This window comes from Labrus mixtus, chromosome 23 (assembly GCF_963584025.1).
Source record: "Labrus mixtus chromosome 23, fLabMix1.1, whole genome shotgun sequence".
Classification (NCBI taxonomy): Eukaryota; Metazoa; Chordata; class Actinopteri; order Labriformes; family Labridae; genus Labrus; species Labrus mixtus.
The window spans coordinates 7,168,706-7,193,317 of NC_083634.1; the positions used below are offsets into that span (position 1 = coordinate 7,168,706).

Genomic DNA, 24,612 nt, shown 5'->3' on the forward strand with positions numbered 1-24,612 from the left:
AGTTAAAATGGGTACTGCAGTCCAAATTCATCAACATCATAGAGAGCTGTCTCCCCCCGCCCCCTCCTCTCTAGAGTCCATGCTCACACAGGTCACCATGTGGTGGACACTGAAGCTTCAGTGTTTATCCAGCTCTGCATCGGTCTGTAAACCTTTCTGTGTTCTAACCTCTCTCCATTTTTCAAAAGCATCTCCAATATTGATCCTAGTTTGAGCACGTTTCTGCTCGTGGAGCTTATTAGAAACATGCAGAGGCTTTTTAGGTCGGGTACAATCACTTCTATCTGAACCACTTCTCTTGCCCGCTTCCATCGCTGCAACACCTGTTGACCTGATAACTGCTCTCATATCTGGCAAACCGAGGGGCATCCAAAATGACCGTATGGGGGTGCCTTAAAAGCGCCTACCTTCTCTGGTCCAAACAAATCCAGAGCATTCAGGACCAGAATCTAAAGTTAGAAGGAGGACATACTGGCTGCTGCATTGTTGTCAGAGAAGACAGCACTTCAACATAACATGTTTCCTTAAAGGAAGAATATGTGATTTTCACACTTAAATGTAGCAGAAATCAAGTAAATCCTCTGAAAGTAACTCAATGAGTCATGATGTGATTTAGCCCTGTAATAAAAATATTAACTTTAACGTTTGTATAATACTTTAAAAATCAAGGGTTTACAGACCAACACCAGAACTCAAACATCATCAAAATTTAGGTTGAATAATAACTCATAACAACTATGGCTCCAAAAGACTCAAAAACTGTAGACGCAACACAGATGCTTCAACAGATTAACACTTATTAACAGCTCCCACCTGTTACTCAAAGAGGCCACGCCCCTTATTCTACATTGCTTTAAGCCTTAAACATTCAGCCTGTACAGTTGAAGAGGGAAATGAGCTCTAGAGACCCAAACTGTTTTAGTACCAGGCTGTAAACATGCTTATTTTAACATGGGGCTCTATGGGGACTGACTCACTGCAGGAGACAGACTCTAGTGGACACTGGAGGAACTGCAGCTTTTGGAAATCTAATTACATTTATTATCATTTTATTGATTAGAAAACATAATGTTTATATTGACTTTCCTTCCCATTGCTTGAAACATCTTACTTATTCAATGCTTCTGTTTCCTCTCAGTGTTTTATTTTGAAAGGGGTGGCAGGAAGCGGCTCAGAGTGAACCCCGAGTGGGCGTGTCTCTGTGTGTCATAGTGAACGCCTTTAGACTGCGGCTCTGCGGAGACTCAGCGCTGATCTGACCGACGACAGGCCCGTTATCTACCGACTCTTTAATCCCCGTGTACCGGCTTTTCGTGCGTGTGCAGACCGATCATGGCTCACTCCTCCCGGGGCTCCCTGTGCCCGCTGCTCCTCCCGGTGCTGCTGGGCCTCCTGCTGCCGCCGCTCGGTGAGTCTTTGTCCCGCTCACCTCCCTCCACATGTTCCGCCTTTGTGCCGCACCGACAGTCTGGCCGGGAGGTAACGGTGCCCCGGCCTGCAGCCCCGGTGCAGACAAACCGTTATTACACATTGATGCATTTATAACAATAATCATATTTAAAAGTGATGATGTAGATTTGATTTTAAAGCTTCACTTTCGGTTTCCAACAGTTTCCACAGATTTTACAGATGTGAAGCAGCTGTTTTAAAATCAATATGGTCATGACATGATCATAAAGAGGAGCTTACAGAAGCTGCAGCTGCTTTAAAATCTTTTATTTGATCAAATATTAAAGATTATAAATCAGAGGCACCACCCTCCACCTGACCTGTCTGTCTGCAGCTTTGCCCTGTACGTGAGGCCTGTGGATGATGTCACTCACCGTCTGACGATTAAGATGAAAAGTGAATGATGTTATTATGTTGTCATCTCTGAGTTTATCACTGCTGAGCTGAGTGTGTGACATCAGCTGTTTGCACACGGTCCTCAGTCCTATCATCAACAGATTGATTTCATTATGATTATGAGTTCATTAATGACCTTTATTTATGTCTTTATGTATTTAAAGCACAGTCTGACTGTGCAGCTTCAACTATTAATCGTGAGACAGAATATGCTAATGAGATGTAAATCAGTGATGCAGATTATGCAGATTTATTCCGATGTGTTGAATAAATGAAGGTTGGACAGACACGGAGGCGGAGCCAGGCACAAAGGTTACATCTGATTTAAACTCTGATAATGATCTCAAGTTTCAATCATTCTTATCATTATTCTAATTATATAATGATAACTTATTGAAATGAACCTTTAATATTAATATGATCTAACAGGGTCAACATGTTTTAATATGTTCAGTTACACAATTAAACACACACACACACACACACACACATGTACACACACACACACACACACACACACACACATGTACACACACACACACACACACACACAGTTTTGTTTCAGGCTGTTTCCCTTTATTGGAGTTGGCAGCTGAAGAGAGACAGGAAGTGGGGATGAGAGAGAGGGGGGGTGGGGTGGGGTCACATTCAACAAAGGGCCGAGGTGGGATTCTAACCCACAGCCGCTAGTGTGAGGACTACAGCCTCTGTACATGGGGGCTCCGACATAACCGCTCGGCTATCGGCGCTCTAACCCGTTAGGTGTTTGAATAATGTTCACCACAGCAGAGAACGGTTTGAAGGTTCTTTATCTGTCAACATAACACAGTGCTCTATCGGCTCTCATAACCTTGTTATTCCGTTCTCGTTTTTCAGACACATATTCCAACCATGAACCAAGAGCGCCCCCTCATGGACCGAACAGAACACTGCCATGACCTCACATGCATAAAACAAACATTACAGGATCATGGAGGAGTGGAGCTGTCCTCTAATCGTCCATACTTTTCAGAATCACGTGTTTTTAAGCGACGGTACAACGTGTTAATGATCTGAAGTATGAAACAGGAACGAGCTGCACGCCAAACATTTCTAAAAACATGGAAACTCCAGAAACTGTCTGGATCCACAAAAACACTGTGCGACGTTTTCCAGAACTGAAGCGTGGCCAATGCTGTTTAGCAATTCACACAGAGCTCTCCTCTCTCCCCCTCTCTCTCTCTCTCCCTCGCTCTCTCTCTCCCCTCCCCTCTATCCCCCCTCTTTGCCCCTCTCTCCCCCTCTCTCTCTCCTTCTCTCTCTCTATTTCTCGCTCTCTCTCTCCCCTCCCTCCCCTCTATCCCCCCTCTCTTACTCTGTCTCCCCGCTCTCTCTCTCCTCTCTCCCCCTCTCTCTTTCTATCCCCCCTCTCTGCCTCCCCCGCTCTCTCTCTCCTCTCTCCCCCTCTCTCTTTCTATCCCCCCTCTCTGCCCCTCTCTCCCCCTCTCTCTTTCTATCCCCCTCTCTCCCCCTTCTCTCTCCTTCTCTGTCTCTATTTCTCTCTCTCTCCCCCCTCTATCTCTCCCCCTCTCTTTCACTCTCTCTCTCTCTCTCCCCCTCTCTCCCCCTCTCTCTCCGTGAACGTTGTGTTCACCGGATTAGAGCACAAAGAGTCGACCTTTTGTTTGTTTGTTTGACACAGAAACTCCAGCATGGCCTCGAACTCTCAGCACAACAATCACCTGAGCCCTTCAAAATAAAACGTCATCATCCGAGCCCTTCAAAATAAAACATCATCATCCGAGCCCTTCGACATAAAATATCATCATCTGATCCTTCACAATAATGTATAACATCTCTCTCTCTCTGTGTCTCTGCAGTCCTCTCTCAGGGGTTTGACCTCGCTGACGCTCTTGGTGATGATGACAGTAAACCCGGTGAGTATTAATGACACACCTCTCCAGGTGTGCTGCACCTGTCTTCACTGAAACCTTGTTTCACCCCTTACATTTTTTACTGAGAGTCATTGATGAAACCTCGTTGGTAAAGTCAGATTTATTGGACGGCAATCGCACCAATCACAGCTGCCACCAGGCGAACAGAGAAGCGTTCACAATGTGACGCGACAAAAACGATAAGTCACATTACAACACCATGTGATACAACATGACACGACACCAAAAAATACGACACGACATCACACGGTACATCATGATAAGTCACGTTACAACATCACCCTGTATACATTAATATGATTCAATTCAATGAATCTGATCATTCATTATTTTATCTGTTGTCATAGTAACTCCACCACCAAAGCCTGCAGTACCAGCAGCTCCAGCAGGGGGAGCAGGAGGAGGTAAGAACCACTCATTAAATAATTATTTTATAATCAAGGACATCCCAACAGCTGTGAGTTTGCTATGGTGGGTGGAGCTTGAGAGGGGCGAGGTTTGGCCAACTCTAAGTTAACATCTAATGCTAATGCTACCTTCATTAGCAACCTGCATCTGTGATACTAATAAAACGCTTCAAACAATAATCTACTTAATAAAATAAATGTACCTCTGGTGGTTAACACGGTCATCATCTGTTTGAATCTCATAGACCGTATATGAGAAGTGGGCGTGGCCAAAGTGATGACACCAACTGGTTGTGGAATCCCTTTTTGGAGGGGAAATTACCATATTTGGACAAGAGGGTGGAGCTGGAGAGGAGCGAGGGTCCACCCTCTTGTCCAGATATGGTCATTTCCTGCTGTTCTTTTATGATATAAATTGGGATGTATTTACTGAGAAAACTGAGCATTTGACTCCTCAGATTATCTCTCAGAACAGCTAAAGATTAAACGGAACATTTCTTAGGTTGTCATGGAAGTGACCTGTCAATCACAGGTAGCCCCGCTCTAACTCCTCCCCCTCTTTCTGGTCTCTTTGACCCCAAATGTAATAAATGAACTCCATGCTGTGTTGATGAAGACTTGAAGAGATTGAGACCACAGACTCGTTAGGAAAATGATTACTGAATGGGTAAGCAGCGGAGTGGTCCCCTGCTGGTCATGAGAGAGAATACAGGTTTTAGACGTTTATATAAAGACAGCTGTTTAAATGTTCTGCAGACTTCGATCTGGAGGATTTATTTAAAGACGCCCCCACCACTAAAGCTCCTCCTAAAGTCGTCCCGAATGTCCCCGCCGCCACCAAAGCCCCCGCCAAGCCCAAACCCAAACCAGGTGAGTCACACCCTCACCTGAGGACGGTTGCTCGGCAACAGAGCACTTTAATGTAAACGGGCTCATACTGCAAGCATGCCTTTACTTCTAAGTTACCCTGCATCTTCTGATCCTTTTCGGTTGAAATGTACGTGTGATGTACAGTACCTCTCCCTCGATGTTTACCTGTTACTTTAATGAATAATGTTCACGCCGCTGACATCACTAACTAACACAGCGGCTTTTATTACCTTTGTTTAAGATTTAACAGACAATGATTCCAGTTTTCTTTGTGTTTGAGTTTTTCTCCTCACTTTAACCTGCTGTGTTTGCCTGTTTTTCTGATTTGATTTACTTCGCCCCCTTGCTGTGGTGTCTGACTCTCAGCTGCTGATGAATTTGACCTGGCTGATGCGTTGGACCCCAACAATGACATTGGTGGAAAGGATAAGAACAAGGGGCAGGGAGGTGGGTGAATGGATGAGAGTCTGTTAATGAAACATCATTATTCATTAAAGGTCCAATCAGTGAGATGTGTAGTGAGTGAAATGATAAAGTGATCTTACTATATGATCAGACATTAAGGAAACATGTTGAAGTGCTGTCTTCTCTGACAACAATGCAGCAGCCAGTATGTCCTCCTTCTAACTTTAGATTCTGGTCCTGAATGCTCTGGATTTGTTTGGACCAGAGAAGGTAGGCGGTTTTAAGTCACCCCCACACGGCCATTTTGGACGCCCCTCAGTTTTCCAGATATGAGAGCAGTTATCAGGTCAACAGGTGTTGCAGCGATGGAAGCGGGCAAGAGAAGTGGTTCAGATAGAAGTGATTGTACCCGACCTAAAAAGCCTCTGCATGTTTCTAATAAGCTCCACGAGCAGAAACGTGCTCAAACTAGAATCAATATTGGAGATGCTTTTGAAAAATGGAGAGAGGTTAGAACACAGAAAGGTTTACAGACCGATACAGAGCTGGATAAACACTGAAGCTTCAGTGTTCACCACATGGTGACCTGTGTGAGCATGGACTCTAGAGAGGAGGGGGCGGGGGGAGACAGCTCTCTATGATGTTTAGAATTTGGACTGCAGTACCCATTTTAACTTAGAAGGAGGACATAAACATCTTACTGACTGGACCTTTAAGATATGACATTCAATTTACTGTATAGATCCATTATTTGAACATCGCTCAGACAGCTGTGTGTGCGGTGTGTTCTCGTGTTCAGTGTTTAACCTTCCTCTTGTGTTAGCTTTCTGTTACCAGCTCTTATGTTAACGGCTTGGTTTTGACCTGTGTCTTGAATCAGCCATAAAATACCCTCAAAACAATTATTTTACATCAAATGTGTGTCTTACCTCTTGGTTACCTTGTTAGGCTCCCCTATCCATGAAAAGATTTGTTTTAATATTTAATAAATAGCACCCTGGTAAAATAAACCTCAAGAGAATTATATAAATAAATAAAAGGTTGTTATATTACCTGACTATTAGTGAGGGGTATTAGAACACATCTCTTGAATAATTAATTTTTATTTATTTAAATTTAATAAACTATTGTTATATCTATGGTGTTATGGGTCGATTTTGACCCATAACACCATAGATGTAACAATAGTTAGTTTTAATAGATAGTTTAAAGGAGACTCAGACAGCTGTGTGTGCAGTGTGTTCTCGTGTTCAGTGCTTAATGGAGACTCAGACAGCTGTGTGTGCAGTGTGTTCTCGTGTTCAGTGCTTAATGGAGACTCAGACAGCTGTGTGTGCAGTGTGTTCTCGTCCTCAGTGCTTAATGGAGACTCAGACAGCTGTGTGTGCAGTGTGTTCTCGTGTTCAGTGCTTAATGGAGACTCAGACAGCTGTGTGTGCAGTGTGTTCTCGTGTTCAGTGCTTAATGGAGACTCAGACAGCTGTGTGTGCAGTGTGTTCTCGTCCTCAGTGCTTAATGGAGACTCAGACAGCTGTGTGTGCAGTGTGTTCTCGTCCTCAGTGCTTAATGGAGACTCAGACAGCTGTGTGTGCAGTGTGTTCTCGTGTTCAGTGCTTAATGGAGACTCAGACAGCTGTGTGTGCAGTGTGTTCTCGTGTTCAGTGTTTAATGGAGACTCAGACAGCTGTGTGTGCAGTGTGTTCTCGTGTTCAGTGTTTAAAGGAGACTCAGACAGCTGTGTGTGCAGTGTGTTCTCGTGTTCAGTGCTTAATGGAGACTCAGACAGCTGTGTGTGCAGTGTGTTCTCGTGTTCAGTGCTTAAAGGAGACTCAGACAGCTGTGTGTGCAGTGTGTTCTCGTGTTCAGTGTTTAATGGAGACTCAGACAGCTGTGTGTGCAGTGTGTTCTCATGTTCAGTGTTTAAAGGAGACTCAGACAGCTGTGTGTGCAGTGTGTTCTCGTGTTCAGTGTTTAAAGGAGACTCAGACAGCTGTGTGTGCAGTGTGTTCTCGTGTTCAGTGCTTAATGGAGACTCAGACAGCTGTGTGTGCAGTGTGTTCTCGTCCTCAGTGCTTAATGGAGACTCAGACAGCTGTGTGTGCAGTGTGTTCTCGTCCTCAGTGCTTAATGGAGACTCAGACAGCTGTGTGTGCAGTGTGTTCTCGTCCTCTGTTTAATGGAGACTCAGACAGCTGTGTGTGCAGTGTGTTCTCGTGTTCAGTGTTTAATGGAGACTCAGACAGCTGTGTGTGCAGTGTGTTCTCGTCCTCAGTGCTTAATGGAGACTCAGACAGCTGTGTGTGCAGTGTGTTCTCGTCCTCTGTTTAAAGGAGACTCAGACAGCTGTGTGTGCAGTGTGTTCTCGTCCTCAGTGTTTAATGGAGACTCAGACAGCTGTGTGTGCAGTGCAGAAAGACAGGCTTGTCACAGTTTTAAGTGTTAATTAGGAATTCTAACGTTTGGATAAAGAGGTCTTTATAAGAGAAATAAAACTCGACTGTTTATGTCTGACCTTTTCCTCCACGTGGTCCTGATGGATGATTTTAATCGTCTGCAGGACTCAATGACGGCGACCTGGCCGATGTCGGCAATGACAGAGGCTACCAACCAGACAAAGGAAAAGGTCAGCGCCCAACCTTCTTTTATTGCATCCATGTTTTATAATGAGAGAGAGAAAGCAAGGGGGGGAGAGAGAGACAGAGGGCAGAAACAGCTGTGTTAATGTGTGTATGTTTCAGGTGGACGTCCAGGTGGAGACAGAGATCAGATTAATCAGTACGACGACAACAGTGGTGAGATTCTGTCACACACACACACACACACACACACACACACACACACACACACACACACACATACAGTGATCTCAGACAGGTGTGTGTGTGTGTGTGTGTGTGTGTGTGTGTGAGTAGAGACCACAGCTGAGGTGGGCACCATCGCAGGTATTGCGAGTGCGGTTGTCATGGCATTGGTGGGAGCAGTGAGCAGCTACATCTCGTACCAGAAGAAGAAACTGTGCTTCGGTATCCAACGTGAGTGAGAACACAAAGTCACGCAACAAACTACACACAACTAACTACACACGACAAACTACACACGACTAACTACACACGACTAACTACACACAACAAACTACACACAACCAACTACACACAACAAACTACACACGACAAACTACACACGACAAACTACACACAACCAACTACACACAACAAACTACACACAACCAACTACACACAACAAACTACACACAACCAACTACACACGACCAACTACACACGACAAACTACACACGACCAACTACACACGACCAACTACACACGACCAACTACACACGACAAACTACACACGACCAACTACACACGACAAACTACACACGACCAACTACACACGACCAACTACACACGACAAACTACACACGACCAACTACACACGACCAACTACACACGACAAACTACACACGACCAACTACACACGACCAACTACACACGACAAACTACACACGACCAACTACACACGACAAACTACACACGACTAACTACACACGACAAACTACACACGACAAACTACACACGACCAACTACACACGACCAACTACACACGACAAACTACACACGACAAACTACACACAACAAACTACACACGACTAACTACACACAACAAACTACACACGACTAACTACACACGACTAACTACACACAACAAACTACACACCACAAACTACAATTTTCTGCTTTTTGTTTTTCTTATCAAAAGTTGTACTTGTAAATTTCAACAGTTGCATGATGGGAAATAATCTCTAAACACTATTTACACATACTTCAGTCTGTAGTCTGACTGCCAGACCAAACCATCAAACCAAAACCTCGTTCAGGAATCCCATAGACTTTGAGACGATGGAACAGGAAGAGCTAAAATGCTAAAATGCTAATCCATTCCGGGTTTTAGGACTCGTTACTGCATCGTTGTTCAAGCATGAAGCTAACAAGTGTTTTTGTTTTTCAGAGAGTCTGAACACCGACATGGTGAAGGCCGAGAACCCCGAGGCTGTGGTCGCTACAGAACCACAAGGTGAACACACCTTAACGTCTACTATCACACCTGTACTGCCCTCTGCTGTCCACTCTGATACTGCGTCATGATTTCATTGGGGCTGTAACCTGCAGGCCGATTAGTGCTTAGAGTCAGAAAAGATCCTTTAAGGAAAAGTTTGAGGATCAGAGATTCAGAATCATCGCACTGTAAAAACTGAGGTGTTGATTTGAATGGATTGATAAGAAAAAAATCATATTCTCACACCTGTAATAATAATAATACCTGAAGAGGTCTTTTTTAACTGCTGCTTTTTGTATCTCAACAGTCCAGCAGACTCTCCTGGAGCCGGCCAACGCTGAGCCCCCCACTGAGGAGAACCCCGTCTAACACACACACACACACACACACCTACACACACACACACACCTACACACACAAACACAAACACACACACGCACACACACACACAAATATACACACACCCACACACACACTGACATGATACAGTATATTAATTTAATCCTGTATCACGTCTGTGTAAATCCTGCAACTCTGAGCTACAGAGGATGATGGGATTTGTAGTCCTCTGAGCTGAATGTGAACAGATTTTCCTCCTCAGCTCTAAACATGGCCGACTGTGTATGGAACCGTTGCCAAACGTTTGTGTAAATAGTAATTTATTGTTTCCTGTTCGAACACCACTCACAGAGCTGGTTAGCGTGTCGTCTACCGTTAGCCGGAGCTTTGATGTAGCATTTAGTTCCAGACACACCGAGGTTCAAAGACTGGAAAAAATGTGATGAACTGTGTTTGTTTTGGAGAGACAGAGAGAGAGAGAGAGAGAGAGAGAGAGAATCCTCTCAGCTCCTGTTGGCGAGTTGATCAGGACTAATTCGCTGATTAATTGGATTTGACGACGTTGATGAGATTAGCAGAAAGCAGATTCTGAGACGATCTTGTAGGAGCTGATCTCTGAAACACAACCTCTGTTTTTATCTTTGGGTTTATTTGAAGGAGTTGTGATTTTGAATCAGCGATATCTCTAAGTTGAACCTTTGTGACACTTAAATGAACCCTTCAAGTTTCTTTTTGATGCTCGATGAAATAAGAACAGACTGAGAGATCCGTTAATTCCTCAGATTTCTCTTCGGAGTCTCGGAGCAGCTGATCATGATATCGGACCCTCTGGGCGTCTTCTGTGATTTAAATACCTGATTCCACAGCAGCTTTTTTTTTAAAGTTGCAATGCAAGTTTTAATGTTTTCTTTTTTAGCTGTTTGTCCTCTGACATTACTTCTGGTCATTCTCTGTGTCAAGATGCCAAACTTAACATGTAAAAAAATCCATGAGACCCAAGTACATTGTCAGGAGTTGACAAATTAGTTCACCTCAGCACACGCCCATTACAATGCTTTCCCATTGGTTGATTCTGCTGAAAAGTTGGAACGATTGGCCAAAAATGCAAGGTGGCAAAAAGAGGTGCAGGGATTTGGTGAATTTTCAGGGATTGGGTAAATTTGCAGGTTTGTATTGAGGGTCTGCATTAACCTTGTGAAATATCTGACTTTTCCCTGAAACCTCTAAAATGTGACATTTCTGTTTAATTTTGTACATTATTTTTCTGAGGAGGTCATCATCAGCCGTAGTTTAAGTTCAGTCCCATGTTGACCCACATGTGTGGCCCTTAAAGGGGCTCCATTGTTGGCCCGTAGAGTCCATAACCAGGTGGTAGATTAACTCATAGAAGGGGGGTTACAACAGGTAACTACTGTTTACATCATGGTACAGGTACATCATTAGTTCTGCTCCGTAGTCCTCGTATCTTCATGTACAAAGTTGCCTTATTCACATTTTGATCTTTTTGCAGTGAACAAACACAAGGCTTCTGAACATTTCTGTCTACTTACAACCTGTGACTTTTTATAGTGTAAATAATCTGATATTTAAAAAAACATTATAGAGTAGATTCTGTTTTGCAGCTAGTATTTGAAGATGATGCCTAATGAAGGAAGCCTGACAGGTTTGGTTTTTTAAAGTTACCCGTTGTCTTTGGGAAAGGTTGAGCGGTTTAACGCCAGATAAAAGTGAAAAAAGGATTAAAAAAATTCAGAAGAACATTTCTGCCGTGTAATCCTCAGAATAAGATGTGATTCCAAGGAAGACTCTGAACACTTGATGTAGCATAAAAATTAAGCTAGCTTAATCAGTTTGACTTTTTCTGTCCGTGAAGCGACAGTAATTGGTTCTTTCAGAAAAGCAGGCGGTCGAGGCTCGAGGCAGAACATGTTTGAAATGTGACTTACAGATAATTCTAGCTAATTTTATTCCTACTTTGCTTTGTTGTGTTAGCATTGAGTTGCCAGTGTGTACAGAAGAACTTTGAATTTAACTTTATCCCAGGGTGGCAGTATTAATGACTCCTTCACTATGAGCTTAAAAATAATAAAAACTAACTTCTTTACTGAAGCTAAAGCACAAATCAAAATAGCTAAAGACAATAATTTAAAGATATCCTGTGGAGTTTTCTGGTCAAGAAATAGTAACAAAGTTCAGGCCAAGAAGTGCCAAACTGCAATTCCTCCAGTGTCCACTAGAGGCTGCGTCCTGCAGTGAGTCAATACCCATAGAGCCCAATGTTAAAATGTCGATACAGGAGAAATAAACATGTTACAGCCTGGAAATTGACCAGATTTGTTGTCGAGTTTCACATCAGTTAAATGATGATAAAGCTTTGTAATTCGTATGAATAATCTAAAGTTTGATAACGAAGCATTTGCTAAACCCTCATTCCTTCCAGCTTCCCCTGGAGTCCTAAAGAAACAGAAAACCAAGAAACCAGATATTGATGGAGAAAGTTCCAAACTCGAGGCTTCAAAACATCGGTCCAGGAACTACATTTGTTAGCTAGCTGTCCCAGGACATTGTAAGATTCTTAGTGTTTTACTGCCACCTACTGGCTATCAGTGGAACAGCATGTTGACAGTAGCAGAAATGTTTCAAACATGCACGAGATGCTAACAATAACGTCACGCTGTAATATGTTTCTCCATCGTGGTCATGTAGCGATAAACTCCACAGGGTACCTTTGACCTGATTACTCGCCCAATGACGCGCTGACATTAAACAATTTTTTATGAGTGAATTAAAAACATGCACTTTAAAAACTTGGATTTTGGAATTTGTCAGTAAATTCCATTTAATCCTTGAAAAAGATTACATTTGGATGTTCGTGCAATCTTCAAAATTCTGTGCAAAATTTCCTGCACAGCCAACCGAACCAAACTTAGCGAGTGTGAAGGTGAGGCGTTGGTGAAAGGAGAAGAGTTGTGCGGTGTGTGAATCGTTGCCATACAGACGATCCTGTTTGAGATTATAACCGTTTTAAAGATGTAGACCTGTGCTTTAGCTGTGTAGATGACGTTAGCCGCCGTTAGCTGTAGGATGTTGAATAGTGTCATAACTTTTGGAGAGTTGTTGGTTGTACATATTGTCGTGAGCAGTTCTGTGTTTGTACTGTTAGCAGAGCATCAATATGCTCCATATTAATCTTTACTCTTTAGTGTGTGTGTGTGTGTTTACACTCTTCACTCGCTCTTTTTACACTTTGTAACTGACTTGACTTTTGCTAAAAACTTTGCTTACCTTTTTGTAGATAGCTAGAGCTTCCTGTTGAGTGAGCTTGTGCCGTACAGCCGGTTGGACTCGTGGAGTCTTGATGATCCTGAGTGAGAAAGCTTTGATTTGGAGACCTGGGCTGATTCTGAAATCATTCACTGTGTTCGTTATTGTCTGATATCATGTCTGTCTGTCGTTTATGGCACTACTCCACAACTCCATGTAGCAGACTCAAAGGATTCTGCAATGAACATGGCGTGTTATGCAATGATCCAGTAGTAATGCATGTGCTGTTGTTGTAAAGAGGCATCCATTTACCAGCTGATCTATGTTACAACCCTCACCTGTAGTCACAGCTTTGGAAAGCTATCAAAAGAGTGAGATGACGGGTACAAGCAGCTGAAATGGGCACTAGAGAGAGGGTAAGGAGTTCAGACATCCGAGAGGAGCCCAGAGTAGAGCCGCTGCTCCTTCATATGGGAAGGGGCCAGTTAAGGATTTTCAGGCATCAGAACAGGATCCTCCTGGACGCCTCCCTCTGGAGGTTTTTGTCCAACTGGGAGGAGCCCCCAGGGTAGACTTCCCCCCGGGGGAGATTATATATCCCATCTGGCCTGGAAACACTTCCAATTCCAATTATTCTACTGTAGCTGGAAACATTGCTGAGGAGAGAGACATCTGTGACTCTACCCTGGATAGGCAGAAGAAAATGGATGGATGTCATGTATGTTGGAAGGTAGTTACAGGAAAGGTGTGAACTTCATCTGACAAGTTTCCCTATTCCAGTTATGACCTCCGGCCCTATAAACGATTCTCGCCCTCCATGATGTGGTTTCTGCCGGGGCTTGTACCTGCAGTTTTTCTCTTGAAACATGGCTGGATCTTTGGTGATAATTGGACTCTGCCCTGTTGTTGCCTTGAACTCTGATTCCTCTTTAAAAAAAACACTGAACACCAGAGGGCTCAGGCTTCTCTTAGATGTGAAGAGCAACGATAGTTTAGGAAGCATCACGTGACAGGATTGTTGCAGTATTCAGCACTTTCATTGTGGGATGCAAACCAAACACCACCATTGGTATTGAGTAGTGTGACAGATCAGTCTGTATCTGCAGAGTGAACCTGTGAATGATTCTGGATCTTTGCTCGTTGGTTGATTGAGTTTAATCTCTTGTTGTCGCGTGTTGTCGCAGATACTGAGGGAGGAGTATGTGTTGTATGAGCTGTAAATGGTGTTCAGGGCCTATCAAAAGACAACATGCTGCACAGTCCTACTTGAATACCACCCCCTGGTCTCCTCTATGTTGCCTTGGAAAAGCAACCGCTTCTACCCATGATCCTTTTTGCCACTCCTCCTCTCAAAGTCCTCAAAAGCTCCAGCTGTCAGTCAGTCGTCTTACAGTACTGATCTCAGAGGCTGGTTCCACAGATCCTGTTCCCTCCTGTCTACCTGAGTAGCGGATGGATTATAGACTATGCACTGATTCGAGTCAAACACAAGAGCTACAAAGTCTTTCCCTTTAGCTCGCTAGTATGCAAGCTGCAAAGGAAAACTGCATGCCGTTCCATTTGCATGTTCCCTAGATTGATATTTGCCTGAATTTATAGCAGAAAAAGTTGACCTGTTCTGACTGATTGTCTGGTTTGGACCACTGCTTACCGCTTTTTCATGTTTACACTGAAGCGTCTACTTTAGACATATATCAATGGCATCTTCATATTTGTTAGCAAACTCAGACTGGATGCATCGCGCTGGATTTTCCAACGTACAATTCCAGCTATAAAGGCCGCTCAATCACACTTTTACAAGTGTGCAAACTTAAAATCAGATACCCAGTGTAATGTGTCAAAACTCTTTGAGTTTTGGAATGATCAGTCTGATAGATCTTTTTGAAACCAGCCCCTCAGAGATCAGTTGTAAACCCTGAAACATCATTCTGTACTTGGCAAAAGTGACCAATGGTGTTCAGTCTCAACAACCACAGAAGGAAACTTCTGGAGAAGCTGAAATCAAAGACTGTTCTTCTTTGAGTAACCCAACGTCTTGTCGAGCCGCTGTTTGAACTGGACTCGTGTCTGAGAATTCGGGACGATGAGAGGTTGGAGTGACGAGAGGATCTGCTCACCTTTTAAGAGTTCTGCATGAAAACCCTTGCCCTGTCAGCTGTACTTTCAAGGTGCTCCTCTCTTTGCCTTATAACTGCACCGTCCCACAGAGGGCGACCACAGTACCCATTGTTCACCTGTAGCTGCACCTGAGCTGGAGCGCCACCCACGACTTTCAGCTCCTCTAGACGGGTTTGTTGGAGGAACTGGTGGAGTGAAAGGTGTGGGCGTGTGGTCGAGCTCAGTCTGTGAGCTGAACTTCACACAAATCAAACACTAATTACAAACCTTTCAGTTTAATGAATGTATTAAATATCCAGCAAAAACCTTTGGCTTGTAGCAAAAATAAAAATTCACCAAAGATGTTGCATCGATGGAGATTGACTTTGCCTTTTTGTATTTGGATTGGATATCTGTTTGTAAGGACAAGGAGTAAATTAGGCCTTAAATCTGAATGTGTTTGGCACATATGAATAAGTTTGATGTTTGGATGAACACCTGATGGATAAACGTAAAGCGTTAGAATGTTTTTACGTCCAGGAACAGATGAACAAGTGCACCGGATATCTTAGAAAGACTCACCTGTACAATAACCACTTAGAAACACACTGTGTCACTTACTGGTGACACTTTGGATGTTTATGCTGCTCTCAGATTCACTGTGGAAACTCATCCTGGTACATGCTAACCTGACCATACAGAACTGTGCAGGTGTGTCCAGGTGTTTGTGTACCTGTAGATTGCTGACATGTTCTGTAAAGGGCTTGAGATGCTAGATTCTCTTGTGGTGACGGTTTACGCCATTGGTCTGGGTTTTGGGAGCGTGAAAGGTTTAAAAAGCAACAGCGGTGTCACTTGACAAGTTTTAGGTCCCATAAAGGTTTGTGGCATTTTACTGAGCGTGCTCAAGGCTAACCAAACAATGAGACTCCTGATCGCTTTTTCACACAGTACAATCAGTGGCAGCTGATATCTGCCAACCCAATTTGGTAAACGTGAGTTTGTCAGATTACCCCAAAAAAGGTTTTTTCAAAGAGCAAAGACCAAACTGTCTGCCGACACAGTGATTGTGCAGCAGCAGCTTTCTGGGCTAGTTAGCCAACGCCAAATTCCTCGGCATGACATCATTAGAAGCTAAAACTTAATATTTATATTCTCCTTGAACTAGAGGTCAGTTCGTTTATTGCTGATGTGAGAGCAGATTCACAATATTCTTTACCATTAGACCCACCCCTAAATTCTAAAAACGTTTTTGATTGGCCCACGATTGATCTATAGGGGTAACCTTACATTCTGCACGCCATGTGCACAATCAGTTGACACAACAATTAAAGATTGTGACCTGCAGACGTGGGAACCAGATTAACTGGTCAGTTAAACTTGTTTTATTAAAGTGAGTCGACAATGCTGGTTAAATGTTGTCTAAACTGTAACGCTGCCATCCGCCACTAGATGGGGCTATAGCTCCAGTCAGTAACTACAGTGAACCAATTTGGCGTTGTTTACCCGAAGATTAATCAGCACGTCACAGACTTTAAGAAGTGGGGGTGGACAAAGTTATGTCACCAATCACTTGCGGGTTAACAGTCGTATCTGTAAGTCATCTAACAATCAGCTACAAAAGCGGCTAGCTGTCGATGATATTTAGCCTGTTAGCATGTTTTTAAAGTGTCTCCAGACTCTTTATGGGACTTTTAGTTCGAAGTCAGACAGCTGTGCCTGACTTCTGCTTTGGTGGATGTGTTCACATGACCCCTGACCTCCTGTCACTGTGTCAGACAGCCAGCTCAGACCTTGAAGCATGTGATCTGTGTGAGCTAACTGTCTGAGGTGTGGCCCTGCAGGGAGCTAGCTGTCTGAGGTGTGGCCCTGCAGGGAGCTAGCTGTCTGAGGTGTGGCTCTGCAGGGAGCTCTGCAGAGCTGCATACAACACATACACATCTTGATGTGGTCCCACAGTATCCTGTCCTCACTCACTAGTTGATGCATGCTTTTCTCTACATTCTGTATTGACACTCTTTCTGACTACTGAATGTTGGACAGTTTTCTCTGCTGGAGGTAATCATAGTGATCTCTGCTCTCTGTATTATTATTATGACTTATATATCACTCTCTGGAAACATGTTAACGATACTTGTTACTAATATGAACCAATAAAATAACTTGAAAAGACAAGCTTTGAATTCTTCTGTTTTTATTGTTTAGGTGGAATGTGAGAAGAGATTATGGCTCCTTGGAAGGTTTCACCGCAAAAACTAAAATCTTATCAAGTGAATTTTTCTGATTGGATGATGGTTCAAGCTCACGTTCAGCTGACAGCTCCAGAAAAACGTCTTATTTAAGATATCAAACAAAACACTCAATGGCAATGTGTTGGTACTAGACCTTCATCAGACAAACACACTGTAAATTTGTTTGAAAGTGACGTCACCCGTCTGTTCCTGCAGGGGGCGCTGGAGTCCCATCGATGGCGGTCTCCATGCTGGAAATGCTGTCTCAGTCTAACTTTCAGCTCACCTAACGACAGGCTGAGAGCTGGAGCTGAGGCGGGTTTTAAGCCTCCTGACAAACTGTTACACCGCGCCCGCCTGTCAATCAGATGAGCTACACGCCTTATTGTGAATAACTCTTATCCTTCATCAAATCAAAACTGATGAGTCATCAAAACATTCACCCCCCCCGTACAGTGCGTGTCGATCGAGACATGAACTAATCAGACCTATTAGGTTTTTTGAACCAGGCTGTAAACATGTTAATCTCTGCTGTAAAAACAGGCTTTTTTGAATGGGTGTGTATGTGACTTCCTGTGCTTCTGCAGTCAGCCTCTAGTGGACATTCGAGGAACTGCAGAATTTTACACTTACACTTTACACTTTTTTAACACTGGAGGTTGCTGATTTCACAGTTTATAAGAAGGGGCGGGGCATTTTAGAGTTTGAGAGCACAAACACCAAAACATCAGCTCTAAGTCTAAAGAGACAAATCTTAACATGTTGATTCATAATCTGAAGTTCAGGAAACACTGAAGGTCCTGAAAGGTAAAAAAAAAAACCCATCCAAACAGAAATCTGAAACGTTACACGAGATTCAAAGTGTGCCCGAGGATACGTTTTAACTTGATAAGGTTTGAGTTTTTTGCAGTTTGTTATTTACAGACACACAGGAAGTCAGACGGTGAGGATCAGAGTAAATGAACGAATCACATCACCGAGTCAGAGTGAATTAATATTACACTGTAAAAAACACTGAACTAAAGCAGGACAACACAAGGAAGATCAAGTTCATCATCAGGAACAGATGTTTCAGAGTCAGCTGATGACATCCTGATGTCTGATTGGTCCAAACAAAGACAGACTCTAAGTAAGTTTGAATCAGACGTCCAGTTTGTGTTTGATCTGAAATATCTGGAGGATCTCAGCAGAGTCCAGATCACCGGAAACTAAAGGTCAGTAAAACATTTGTAAGTGAAACTTTGTTTATAATGACTGTTGTTAGATCTCCATGACGACCGAGCAGATGAAGTAATCATGAAATCATTAATTTAAAGCAGCTGTGAGCGTCCCCCTGTGGACACAGTTCAGTCTCTTTCAGAGTGAACCGGATCAGCAGATCCTGATCCAGGATTTTGAATCTGGGTTGTTCTGATCCGGATTACAGTCTGGTTCTGACAGACGATCATTTCAGACGCCATCTTTAAAATCTTCCATTAAACAACATTTATTACATCCCATTATAAAAGATAAACTTTGAGTTGTATTTAATATTTTAGACTCTCTGATTGTTAAATTTATTAGGATTTAAAAGGGAACGTCCTCACAGCTTCACGAACACCGAGACCTTCAGTCACAACCTGACGGACACGGATTATCAACGTTTAAAAACAGAGAAGAAGAAGAAGTGGAATGAAAAGGCAACGACGAGGAGGTGAAAAAAAACATATCACAGTCATGTATCAGTAAACATGAAGAGAAAGGGCAGAGTCACAGTGAGATAGCACACCTGTGTCAGGGTGAGGAGGTGAGAAACAGGACAGACACAGGTGAGACACGGGAGAGACACAGGTGAGACGCAGGTGAGACACAGAAGAGACACAGGTGAGACGCAGGTGAGACACAGAAGAGACGCAGGTGAGTCACAGGTGAGACACGGGAGAGACACAGGTGAGACACAGGAGAGACACAGGAGAGACACAGAAGAGACACGGGAGAGACACAGGAGAGACACAGGAGAGACACAGAAGAGACACAGGTGAGACACAGGTGAGACACGGGAGAGACACAGGTGAGACACAGGAGAGACACAGGAGAGACGGGAGGAAATAAAGAGATGAAATAACTTGTCAGTGAGTATAAAACATGCAGATTGTAACACGTCCCTGAGACAGACACTATTAAACTATCCTCCATTAAAACAACAACATCGACACGTTAGATCTAAAGGTGTGTCAAAGTGGCAGCACAGGTGAGCTGTCTGTTATAAATAATAATCACAGGTGGCTGCAGGTCAAATCGGGCTGCTGCTTCTTAAGACTTTAAAATGTCTTCAAATATTTTAACTTCACTAGAAATATGTGAACAAAGTTTATATAAAACCAGAGAGAGCGCCCTCTGGTGGTAAACACTGTTATAACCTGTTTAAATATCATAGACTGAATAGAAGAAGTGGGCGTGGCCACCGTGATGTCACAAAGCTTTACGTTTTGCATTTTGGAAGTCGCCATTAAGGGGAAAAAACCCTCGCCCCTCACCAGCTCCTCCCACCTTCCCAAAGATGGTAATTTCCTGTCAGTTTATCAGCTCTGTTAGAAAGGTGCATCTGAAATGCTCCTCACCCTGCTGGACGTTAGAAAGAATGCATGTGTAAGGCTTTATGTTTGGCTTTGTCTACTTCTTAAACGCAGTCTATGATTAAGCTTTGTGTGTGTGTGTGTGTGTGTGTGTGTGTGTGTGTGTGTGTGTGTGTGTGTGTGTGTGTGTGTGTGTGTGTGTCAGACAGCGGAGTGCACAGGTGTCCCTGTGGTGTGTGTGGGGGAGGGGGAGTGTGAGGAGGAGGAGGACAGGGAGTGTGAAGAAGAGGCCTCTCTCTGCAGCTCCTCCACCCTCCTCTGTAGCTCTGCCCGGAGGGTAAGAAGCTCCTTCAGGCTCTGATGCACCGGCACCTGAAACACACACACACACACACACACACACACCTTTTAAAGGTCATATGGGGGTTCTACATGTGTTCTCCTGCGGGGGTTCTACCTTTGACTTCATGCAGGGGTTCTACATGTGGCTTCATGTGGGGGTTCTACCTGTGGTCTCATGCAGGGGTCCTACCTGTGGCCTCATGCGGGGGTTCTACCTGGGGCCTCATGTGGGGGTTCTACCTGTGGTCTCATGTGGGGGTTCTACCTGTGGTCTCATGCCGGGGTCCTACCTGTGGCCTCATGCGGGGGTTCTACCTGGGGCCTCTTGTGGGGATTCTACCTGGGGCCTCATGTGGGGGTTCTACCTGGGGCCTCATGTGGGGGTCCTACCTGTGGTCTCATGCGGGGGTTCTACCTGTGGTCTCATGCGGGGGTTCTACCTGTGGTCTCATGCGGGGGTTCTACCTGGGGCCTCTTGTGGGGATTCTACCTGGGGCCTCATGTGGGGGTTCTACCTGTGGTCTCATGTGGGGGTTCTACCTGGGGCCTCATGTGGGGGTCCTACCTGTGGTCTCATGCGAGGGTTCCAGCGAGCGTAGTAGCTGCTCCACAGCTCCAGATGTCTGGAGGACACCATCGGGTACAGGACGTGGTTCTGATAGTCCACGTAGAACGGGTTAGTGAAGTCCTCCTTTTGACTGTGGGGGGTGGGGGGGGATGGGGGGGAGACACAGTCCAGTTACTCCTCCTCACTGACTCCTTTCTGTCATATCAGCATTTATAGATTGAACTATGAGTTACCTGTTAATGTAGGACCACAGGGACACTGTGCGGGTCTGGACCTCCTGCACAGAAGAAGAGAGCTTAACAGTTAAACCTGCCGTCTCGTCTCACCCCCCCTTCCCCCTCCCCATGTTATCATCAGAATGGTTCGTACCTTGGCCGCCCTCTCCTGCTCGCTGTTATAGAGGAATGTACCAAACAGACAGCTGTACAGGTGATCCAGCACGGTGATCAGGAACAGCTCGTTAAACTCAAAGGCTGCTGGGAACTGTAGTCACAGGACACGAGGGGACTATGAGTGACAGGTCATGAATGTTTGAATGGAAGATAAAAGGAGGTGAACGTACCTGCCGAGTCATCTGCCACACACAGTCGATGAACTGGACGAAGAGCGGCGAGCGCTCAGAGTTCGCGTGATTCTCATCCCCGTGACCCACACGCTGAAACACACACACACACACACACACACACACACACACACACACACACACACACACACACACACACACACACACACACACACACACACACACACACACACACACACACACACACACACACACACACACACACACACACACACACACACACAGAGTGTCAACACAGTAGCTCTGTTCAGACCGCAGTTTCAAGCCGTGACGTTTCTCCTTCAGTCCGAATGTGGTGGAGGTGTAATGGGGGGATGAAGTGTGTGAGTGTGTGTGTGTGTGTGTGTGTGTGTGTGTGTGTGTGAATGTGGAGCTCCTGCTGTGCCGTGCTTCAATGTGACCTCACAGACTGGGACACCGATATTACACCAATCAATATGAACGTACAAAGACGTGATGAGGGCGGAGCTTAGTTAAGACTCCCACTCTTTAACATTCATTAGCAGCACCTGTGGAGAGGTGGGCCCCCTCCAGCATGGCGTCTGGCTCCTTTACGCTCAGGTGACGCAGCGTCACAGACGAGTGAATTTAATATTCAGCTCAGTTACACTAATGACATTTGTTTATTAACGTTTGATTTCCTGATTTCTCTGTGTTCGTCTTACAGCGGAGAACTTGTGTCCGAAGCTGATCCACTCCTTCTCCAGCAGCACCTGCAGACACAAACACTCTGTCAGATAGCATAGAAGAAGAGTGCAGTATGGAGGTCTTCCTGTAGGGGCTCTAACCCACCTGAAACCCTGGCAGCGTGCGGTAGAAGCTGTCCAACATGAGCATGCTCAGAGAGGTGAGCTGAGCTGTCCTGTCCCAGCCGTCGCTGCAGTGAACCACCACCGACGTCTTCCCCGACTCCAGCTTATCTGCCACCTTGGCCGCTCCGGCTAGCAGCAGCTACAGCGCACAGGAACACGGGTAATCAGAGACAAGTCTAATCTACTGTGGTAAAGGAACAGGAAGTGGTTCTTTTACCCGGATGTACTCGAGCCAGTGCGTCTGGTGGATGTTGGAGTGCCAGTGAGCTTCGTCGATGGTCGGGTAAACGGCGTCCTTCACCTTCCTCAGAGACTCTCGGATCACGTGGATGTTCGGGATCTCTAAGAAGTTCAGCTCTACGTTCGTGTAGAAACTCTCGCTCTCGAAGCCGCCGTCCTTCGCCTGCACGAGGGGGAGGAGTGAGTATATTTGAGATGAATTGAAACAGGATGAAGCAGCTCATGACCTCCTGCAGTCAGAGAGCAGACGCCGTTTAAAGTCCTACAGTCTGTCAGCCATGATGGCGGTCTACACAGCGAGGAGTCCTGTAAACAAAGATCTGCTGTGGTCGCGTCGGTGTGATGTCTAACCTCTTGTAGGTTCACGTCTTTAAACTACTTGTTGACAGACGCTGTTGACAGGAAACAAAGAGGCACAGGGAAGTGTCATTCACTGACCTTGTTGGTGAGCGCCACGCTGCCCTGCCGGGCGTCGAAGATGCTGAGTTTGTGCGACTGAGCGTTGGCGTCCATGATGATCTGCAGGAAGCGTTCATCCTCTTTACAGCGGCGGTCTGATGGGCCGACTAATGGCTGGCTGCAGCGCACGATGGTGGCCTGAGTCTCCGGGTGGATCCACGACAAGACCTGCAGGAGGAGCACAACCCCATTAGGATTCATCCGCGGCAGGAAATAGTCCCTAGAACACGCTATACTCCCATCTGGAGGGAGCAGCTGTTTGAGAAAACTGGGTTAGGGTTAGGGCTGAAATGTTACGTCTGTGAGAGGGTTGTAAGGGTTAAAGAGGGAGGCGGAGTCAGGAGGCATAGATCCAGAGGAGATCCGGGGGGGGGGGAACGACGACTGACCGGTATCCTGTGTTTGACTCTGAAGGCAGCGACTCGTCTGATGTCATCATCGCTGATATTGGTGGGGATGACGAGGGTGGAGGGGTAGGTGTCACACAGCTCGTAGCTGCTGTTCACTTTACTGATGGTCCAGCTCTCGTTGGGGAGACCCTGAAACAAACACACACAGAGTGACTGCAGGCTGATGGGGGTCCCAGGTCTGCTTCATGTTGATGTTTGTGACTTCATTCAGAGACTCTTTGCTGAGGTCGATGTTTACACGATGAATTCATATGTTGAATGATTGAATAAATGTAACACTCCCAGCTCATTAGACCTTATAAACAGATTTATTTTAGATAGAAAAATTACACTAAATCTAAAGTGTATTCATAGAAACTGATGTCAGAGTGACATCATCAGGTGAATGTTTGTGGTGTTGCAGAGTGACATCATCAGGTGTGTTTGTGTGTTTACCTGTCGTCTGTACTCTGCTGCGGGGTCGTAGACCTTCCAGCCGTCCACAGGAAACAGTTCTTTGTAGAGGAAGGCGAACAGAGGCTGACAGACGAGGACACAAAGATTTTATTTTAGTGTGTGTGTGTGTGTGTGTGTGTGTGTGTGTGTGTGTGTGTGTCCTGTTCTCTGCTGCTCAAAAAAGAGAGGACCGGGGCCCTCTGGTGGACACTAAATGTACTACGATCTCTGACTGATATCAGAAACAAGCACCAGAGTTATAGAACATAGAGGCGTTGATGAACAGAGTCCATGAATGTGTTGTCAGCATTAATAAGACATGGAGAGACAAACTGACCAGGTTATGAGAGAGGGGGAAAGCGTGTTTGGAGATCAGCTCCACCACGTCTGGATGGTCCTCCTCCGTCTTATAGGCGAACCTCGGACTCCTCATGTCCTGAAGCATTCAAAACATCACAGACAAATCATTATTTGGTCTCCTTCATGACTCCCATGATCCTCCAACGTCCTCAGATTCAGTCTGCTACAAATACTTTCTCTGTGTGGGTGAATAAATCACAGATGGAAGACCTCATGAGGACACTTATTCAAATTATTGTTCACGTTCTCCCCTCACAGCGAGGAGGTTCCTGGTTTGAATCCCCGTCTGTCAGGAGCCTCTCTGTGTGGAGTCTGCATGTTCTCCCCGTGCATGTGTGGGTTCTCTCCGGGTACTCCGTCTTCCTCCCACAGTCCAAAGACATGCTTGTTAGGTTAACTGCTG

General features: G+C 45.0%; 2 protein-coding genes and 1 long non-coding RNA gene across 11 annotated transcripts in view; 2 read left to right on the forward strand and 1 right to left on the reverse strand.

Annotated features, from left to right (window-relative positions):
- Positions 1-17,389, forward strand: part of LOC132959009 (uncharacterized) — a 22,597-nt gene extending 5,208 nt beyond the window's left edge. Inside the window, exon 2 of the long non-coding RNA XR_009666858.1 lies at positions 12,150-17,389. This is a non-coding gene — a long non-coding RNA (uncharacterized LOC132959009). The remainder of the gene's footprint in view (positions 1-12,149) is intronic.
- Positions 1,106-17,389, forward strand: cd99l2 (CD99 molecule-like 2). Of its 3 annotated transcripts, XR_009666857.1 has the most exons (11): positions 1,109-1,408; positions 3,705-3,761; positions 4,127-4,183; positions 4,943-5,056; positions 5,423-5,503; positions 8,019-8,084; positions 8,200-8,253; positions 8,374-8,493; positions 9,467-9,532; positions 9,822-17,077; positions 17,121-17,389. XR_009666857.1 is itself a non-coding variant. In XM_061032110.1 (10 exons), the coding sequence occupies exons 1-10, from the start codon at positions 1,333-1,335 to the stop codon at positions 9,881-9,883; spliced, it is 753 nt and encodes a 250-aa protein (XP_060888093.1). In that variant the 5' UTR covers positions 1,109-1,332; the 3' UTR covers positions 9,884-17,389. The 3 variants fall into 3 exon arrangements, 2 of the variants coding, with proteins under 2 accessions (XP_060888094.1, XP_060888093.1); XM_061032110.1 differs by having other exon boundaries at positions 9,822-17,389; XM_061032111.1 differs by lacking the exon at positions 5,423-5,503 and having other exon boundaries at positions 1,106-1,408; positions 9,822-17,389.
- A 1,034-nt stretch (positions 17,390-18,423) lies between these two features.
- The window catches only part of mtmr1a (myotubularin related protein 1a), a 10,163-nt gene continuing 3,974 nt past the window's right edge, over positions 18,424-24,612 (reverse strand). For all 7 annotated transcript variants that reach the window (XM_061032107.1, XM_061032103.1, XM_061032105.1 and 4 more), the window contains 13 exons: positions 24,187-24,285; positions 23,850-23,933; positions 23,394-23,543; positions 22,984-23,172; positions 22,523-22,708; positions 22,286-22,444; positions 22,159-22,206; positions 21,473-21,565; positions 21,280-21,393; positions 21,144-21,187; positions 20,908-21,040; positions 20,109-20,372; positions 18,424-19,861 (listed from right to left, as the gene is read on the reverse strand). In XM_061032107.1, the coding sequence (XP_060888090.1) occupies positions 20,202-20,372; positions 20,908-21,040; positions 21,144-21,187; positions 21,280-21,393; positions 21,473-21,565; positions 22,159-22,206; positions 22,286-22,444; positions 22,523-22,708; positions 22,984-23,172; positions 23,394-23,543; positions 23,850-23,933; positions 24,187-24,285 (1,470 nt within the window). In that variant the 3' untranslated portion in view covers positions 18,424-19,861; positions 20,109-20,201. The remainder of the gene's footprint in view (positions 19,862-20,108; positions 20,373-20,907; positions 21,041-21,143; positions 21,188-21,279; positions 21,394-21,472; positions 21,566-22,158; positions 22,207-22,285; positions 22,445-22,522; positions 22,709-22,983; positions 23,173-23,393; positions 23,544-23,849; positions 23,934-24,186; positions 24,286-24,612) is intronic.

What these genes read in the sequence shown, in the direction of transcription:
- cd99l2 (XM_061032110.1), top strand. Translation starts at nt 1,333, where the DNA reads ATGGCTCACTCCTCCCGGGGCTCCCTGTGCCCGCTGCTCCTCCCGGTG. An exon ending in AGCAGGGGGAGCAGGAGGAG is followed by an intron (nt 4,184 to 4,942) that starts GTAAGAACCACT and finishes AATGTTCTGCAG; the next exon opens with ACTTCGATCTGGAGGATTTA. An exon ending in TAAGAACAAGGGGCAGGGAG is followed by an intron (nt 5,504 to 8,018) that starts GTGGGTGAATGG and finishes AATCGTCTGCAG; the next exon opens with GACTCAATGACGGCGACCTG.